This window comes from Echinops telfairi, unplaced genomic scaffold, assembly GCF_000313985.2.
Source record: "Echinops telfairi isolate 266 unplaced genomic scaffold, ASM31398v2 ScPeMD7_5592;HRSCAF=6446, whole genome shotgun sequence".
Classification (NCBI taxonomy): Eukaryota; Metazoa; Chordata; class Mammalia; order Afrosoricida; family Tenrecidae; genus Echinops; species Echinops telfairi.
The window spans coordinates 40,543,972-40,550,225 of record NW_022109491.1 but is presented as its reverse complement, the minus strand read 5'-3'; the positions used below and the strand labels follow the sequence as shown (position 1 = coordinate 40,550,225).

The window sequence follows — 6,254 nt, the reverse complement described above, 5'->3', positions numbered from 1 at the left end:
AATGATGTACAAATGCGCTTTACACAATTGATGTGTGTATGGATTGCGATAACAGTTGTATGAGCCCCTAATAAAATGTTTAAAAAAAAAAAGATTTAGAGATTCTCTCAGGTAATAGTTTCATGAGGTTCATCCCTCCTCCATCACTCCAGAACCCCTGTTCTCATTTTCTTTTGTCTTTATGATGAGGAGCAGTCTTTGGAATCATTCATCAAAATGTTTGGTAATGGTAGCCAGGCACCATCCAGTGCTTCTGGTTTCATGGCAGAGGAGACAATTGTTCAAGGAGGCAATTAGCCACCTATTTTATTTTCTCTTCCTATTCCAAACTCTCTGTTCCTGGTGAAGAGGCTAATTGCTCCGGGTTGAATGGCTGCTTGCAAGCTTTTAAGATGTCAGACACTACGTGACAAACTAGGAGGTAGAAAAGAAGCACTAAATATTATTTGGTTAATTAACTCACATGCCCATGAAACCATAATTTGAAACTTCTAAAGGAAGGAACCAAATCCCATATGGTATTTGTTTGTGCATATGCAGCCTTCAGCAGCCCTCTTCCCTGATCCCTCCTTTCGTCATTGTCAGTATCTCTATCACACAACTGTTGCCAATTCAACAGATTAAAGTTACGTAACTTACCTACAATAAGCCTATTAATTGGCTGTGTAACCAAAAGGTCAGCAATTCAACCCCCCTAGTGTCTCTCGCTGTTCTTTTCCGTAAGGTCACTATGAGTCAGCATGGTAGTGGGTAATTAAGTTGTTGTTAAATATTTTAATTTATATCAAATTATTAAGTCATGTTAGTCTCATCATTAGAGATAAGAAATAAGTTCTATTATTTTATTTTTTTTATTTTTAGGAAAAAAGCAAAAAGACACCACTTGTTTAGAACTTTACAGCAGAAAATATATTTTGACTTGCAGAAGATTAGTGTGCTATCGAAGGATTGGCATAGGTTTTATTTTATGTCATGATTGTTCTGAGAAACGCTATGTAGTATACTTGGCAGATCCTCATACCACTTTTGCTCCACAGGAAAATGACTCGGGCACTTTGGACACAGTGGGTGCTGTAGTTGTGGATCAAGAAGGGAATGTTGCTGCTGCTGTCTCCAGTGGAGGCTTGGCCTTGAAACATCCAGGGAGAGTGGGACAGGTAATTAATTATAGAATCTTAAAAACTAGCTATTCCAAGTAAAGGATGGAATTGATTTAACTTGCAACTTTTTAAACGGGTGGGGACATTTTTGTTCTTTAAGAAAAAATGGGGATATTATTGTTCTTTAACATTTATACAGTATACGTCATCAACCCAACACTTTTTCAAAATTGGTATATTTACAATTGATAATCAGCTCGAATGGTCCTTGGAAGCAAGAGCAGTGAAACTTGTCCTGCTTACTGTAGCCAGGCCATCGGGCAAGATCAGATGCTGAAGAAAGTCCTCATACTCGGTGAATACATGATCAGCAAAGAAAGAGATTCTCAGTGAGCTGGGTGATCCAGCACCTGCCCCAATGGGCTTGCATATAGCACTGAACGTGAAGACGGTACAGTACTGAGCCGTGCCTTTTTCTTGTTACCTGGAGGGTTGCATCAAACTGGTGACACCTAACAAATGTTACACCACTGTCAACAGACTGGACGCTGGCCTGCGTATTTAGTAGATATTTAACAAATATGTATTGATTTTCTTAAAAAAAAAAATCTATTTATAAATGTCATTCTGTTTAGGAGCAAGCACTACCTGACTACATTGTTGATGACTTTCCTTGTGGGAAAATAATTTAGAATCACATACATTAAATCATCCTCAAGGAACTGAGAGAATTGACTCTCTTTATTCCTCCACTGGTCAATCATTTCAGACATTTTAAAAAGTAACCACTGTTTCAGGTCACATGAGCCTACTCATGAATTTTTTTAATGAAAAGGGTCTGATTTCTTGAAACTTGCTTATTCTCAGTTTGCGTACACATTCTCTTAAGCCTCCTCCCCGATCTACATTGTTTAGTTTATAATTGAGAATAAAAATTGAGAGTTAAAAACAATCTGCCTGATGCAGTAAGCTTTCTAAGGATAAACCAATTTAGCACATTGCTTGTTGTTGTGATGTGCCATCAAGTCCGACCCAACACATGGTGACCCAATGTACAATAGACCAAAACACTGCCTGGTCCCGTGCCATCTGCACAATTACTCTTAAATAATTCTTCAAAGATAAGCCCATTATTGCAGCCACTGTGCCAGTCAGTCTTATCAAAGGCCTTCTTCTTTTCACCAACCTTCAACTTTGCCATGCATGATGTCCTTATTTCTTAGGTGTTTAATAAATATTTGTTGAGTGAACAAATGAATAGGACTCTCTCATGGAGCCTGCTAAAGCAATTTGCAAGGGGATGTGTTTCCACTTGGTCTTTGCATCTAGAGTTACATATGAGGGACTTCTTGGTATGCTATATTTACTTTGTTCCTGAAAGGTAGATCAATTATTTAATCTATGGCTCTTTTAGCGATTATCTCTTATATAGTATATTATAAATTCTAGCCTCTATGATTTCATTTTGGAGGGAGTTCTTTTCTCTGCTAATGGACAGGATTAAGGTAGGATTAAGACAGTGTGAATCCAATCAGTGATGTTTATTTGCTTGAGCTCTGCTGAAAGCCAAAACCACACATCAAAGCCATTTCTCTCTCTCTCTCTCTCTCTCTCTATATATATATATATATATATATATATATATATACACATACATACATATATATGCATATGTGTGTGTGTGTGTGTGTGTGTGTATATATATATATATATAAGTATATATATATACTTATACTCAAGAACACACAGAGAAATCCCAGGACCATCAGAAGCAGAGTAAGGTCGATATCTCTGGCTGAAGTGGTAGAGGCCCAGGCCAGAAGCACCAGAGGCTGAAGCACACAGACCATGGGGCAGAGCACAGGAGCCAGGCTAAGAACAGAGGCTGAGGCAAGGAGACCATGAGATAGAACAAAGGACGAGTCCTGTGACTGTGAGGCAGAGCAGTGGTCTGGCTTCCTGGCCCCTGGAGGTAGAGGCCAAGAGATCACATGGCTGAGAGGCTGCAGATCAGAGAGAGACTTGGTTACTAGCTGAGAAGAGGCACTGCTTTGGGGCCAGTACCTGTATCCATTCTGTTTGCTGATCTTGATTTGCGGTATCCTGTTAAGTTCCCTAATACACCCTCATAGGTGTGAGTTTTTTCTCTGAGTTCTTTATGGCCATTGCAAGGATTTCCTGACTCCAGCAGAGATGCAGAATTCTGTGGTAGGAATCACTGGTGTCAGAAAAAGAAAAGGAAGACGGAGGGTAGAGGCATCCTACCCTCTGCCTGTACCAGTCTGACCTCTGCCTCTTAGCTATAGGGAAACTCAAGAAGGTCAGATGTGGCTGCTCTGTGTCCTTTTTGCAGTTCCTTACGTTTGATGAAGAGTCAATGTGATAGTTGGTTTGGTCAGAGTTGTTAGCAAATGCTTGGAGTAGAGTGATCTTTGCAAAGCCTTAAGTAATACAAATCTGTATTGGGTGGAGAGGGGAGAGAATAATTAATTTTGTGCTACTCTTTGCCTACCGAGGAGCCCTTGTTGCATAGTGGGTTACATGTCAGGGACTGTCCTGAGAAAACAAATACTTCTATAAAACCTAGATGTTGGTTTGCCCCACTTGGCTAGTTTTTCTAATTTGTGAGAGGTGGAAAATTAGGGAAGGATGTTGAGGAGAGGAATAGAGGCGTTTGGTGGATAATTGTTGCCTAATGGGAATAAAGTACACTTAGATTAAAAAACAAAAACAAAACTAGATAGCCTGGAAATATGCATATGTAATCAAGTGATGAGAGGCCATGGTGATGAGAGCTATTTTTTAATAAAATTTTTTATTCATTTTAATATAGCTAAAACATTCTCATGTCAATGTGTTGTCAATATAAAAATATTAGTAAGAAATTAAAAAAAATTTTATTTTATTTTTTTAAAAGTTTATTTTGGCAAAATAGAATTAACAAAACTTAATAGAAAAGAATTAGTACACGAGAGACTTGAAAAGTGAAATCCTTGTTCAAATAGAGATACTATTTATTTAAATGAACTCTTTGTTTTTGATCATTTTATTGGGGACTCTTACAAGTCTTATCACAATCCATACATCAATTATACATATGTTGTCTTCATTCTTTTGTAGACATTTACTTTCTATTGAGCCCTTGGTATCAGCTCCTCTTTTTTCCCTCCCACACTCTAAATTATTTTTATGTACTAGAGAGTGTGGTCAACTTGTGTGCTAATTCATGTAATTCTAGGATAATACCATGAAGCGGATATCTTATTATCTTCATTTTATAAAAGGAACTAAGATCTAGAAAAAATGATGATTTTAATAATAAATTATAATAGCATTTATACAATTGACTTTACTACAGAACAATATCCTGACTGCAATTTTACTACCAAAAAGAAGAAGCCTTGGGTTTGTTTTAGTTTTTGCTTGTTTGTTTGTTGTTTTAGAAACCCTAGGTGGTGTAGTACACTTTTGGCCCCTAACCACAAGGTCAGCAGTTCCAAACCACCAGGCGCACTGAGGGAGAAGGATGCGACTTTCTGTTCCCTTAAAGAGTGACAGTCCTGGAAACATACAGGGGCAGTTCTGCCCTCTTCTATAGAATCACTGAGTTGGAATTGACTTGCTGGCCATGAGTTTTAATTTGTACTTTCTCACAGCCATGGAGTCATTGTTGACTCATAATGATCCCCTGTGGATTTCCAAGATTGCAATTAAAAAAAATATTATGTATATATTTATTTATTTTTTTACATCATTTTATTGGGGGCTCGTACAATGCCTATCGTACAATCCATACATCCATCCGTTGTGTCAAGCACATTTATACATTTGTTGCCATCATCATTCTCAAAACACTTGCTTTCTACTTGAACTGTTGGCATCAGTTAAGATTGCAATTTTTATAGGAGTAGAAAACCCAGTCTTTCCCCTGCAGTTTGTGTTTTAGACTTGCTTAAGAGGGCTGTGTTGTGCCTAAAACAGTGATTTAAAAAATCCTCTGACTCTTTTATCTTAATGGTGTAGTGGTTACTCATTGGGCTGCTAACACCAAGGTCAGAGGTTCAAAACCATCAACCACTCCTCAGGAGAAATAGTCTCAGAAACCCATAGGGGCAGTTCTGCCCTGTCCTGCAGGGTTGCTATGAAGAGTAGGCAGTATCATCTCATCTAACCAATTCAAGAAGGTTGTGAAGGGAAATGACTTTATTTTGTAAAATTAACCACAAAAAGCACTATAAAGGAAATTTGCTGAGAGAGAAGGTAAAAAAGAGTGATCTTAGATCTTACCTTTCCAGAAATTGATGATTTCCAGTGGATTTCTACGAGTTGGCCATATTTACTATGTTGGTATTGTGTAGGCCCTTTTCCAAGCCAATTCTAGGGAATGGAAATGACAGTAGGAAAATGTCCAGGGCTTTGGATGAAGGAAAAATAGCCCAGCCTATTGGGATAGGATGTTCTCTGAGGTGTTACCTGACTCGGCACCTGCATGAAGGTGTCTTCGTTATCTTGTGCTGCTGTAACAGAAATACCACGTGGGTGGCATTAACAAGTTTACTTTCCCACAGTTTACAAGAATTGAGGTGTGAATACAGGGTGCCAGCTTGAAGGAAAGGCTTTCTGTTGGCTCTGGAGGAAGATTCTGGTCATTTCAGCATCTGTCTCCTGGTTCCTTGGCGATCTTATATATATATACATATATATATTCCTTGGTGAGCTTATATATATAAATCATTTTATTGGGGGCTCGTACAACTCTTATCACAATCCATACATCCATCCATTGTGTCAAGCACTTTTGTATATTTGTTTCCTTCATCATTCTCAAAACATTTGCTTTCTACTTGAGCCCTTGGTATCAGCTTCTCTTTTTCTCCCTCCCTCCCTGGTCCCCCCTCGCCCATGAACCCTTGATAATTTATAAATTATTATTATTTTGTCATATCTTACACTGTCCAAAGTCTCCCTTCACCCAATTCTCCTCTGTCCGTCTCCCAGGGAGAAGGTTATATGTAGATCCTTGTAATCTGTTCCCCCTTTCTCACTCACCTTCCCTCCACCCTCCCGGTATCACCACTCTCACTACTGGTCCTGAGGGGTTCATCTGTCCTGGATTCCCTGTGTTTCCAGTTCCTATCTTTACCAGTGTACATC

General features: G+C 38.6%; 1 protein-coding gene across 3 annotated transcripts in view; it reads left to right on the top strand.

Annotated features, from left to right (window-relative positions):
• TASP1 (taspase 1) overlaps nt 1–6,254 on the top strand; it is a 311,341-nt gene that overhangs the window by 150,449 nt on the left and 154,638 nt on the right. For all 3 annotated transcript variants that reach the window (XR_006680566.1, XM_004698159.2, XM_045295276.1), the window contains exon 9: nt 1,038–1,157. Coding sequence is in view for 2 of the 3 variants with exons in the window: in XM_004698159.2 (XP_004698216.1) it covers nt 1,038–1,157 (120 nt within the window). In the remaining variant the exon portion in view is untranslated. The remainder of the gene's footprint in view (nt 1–1,037; nt 1,158–6,254) is intronic.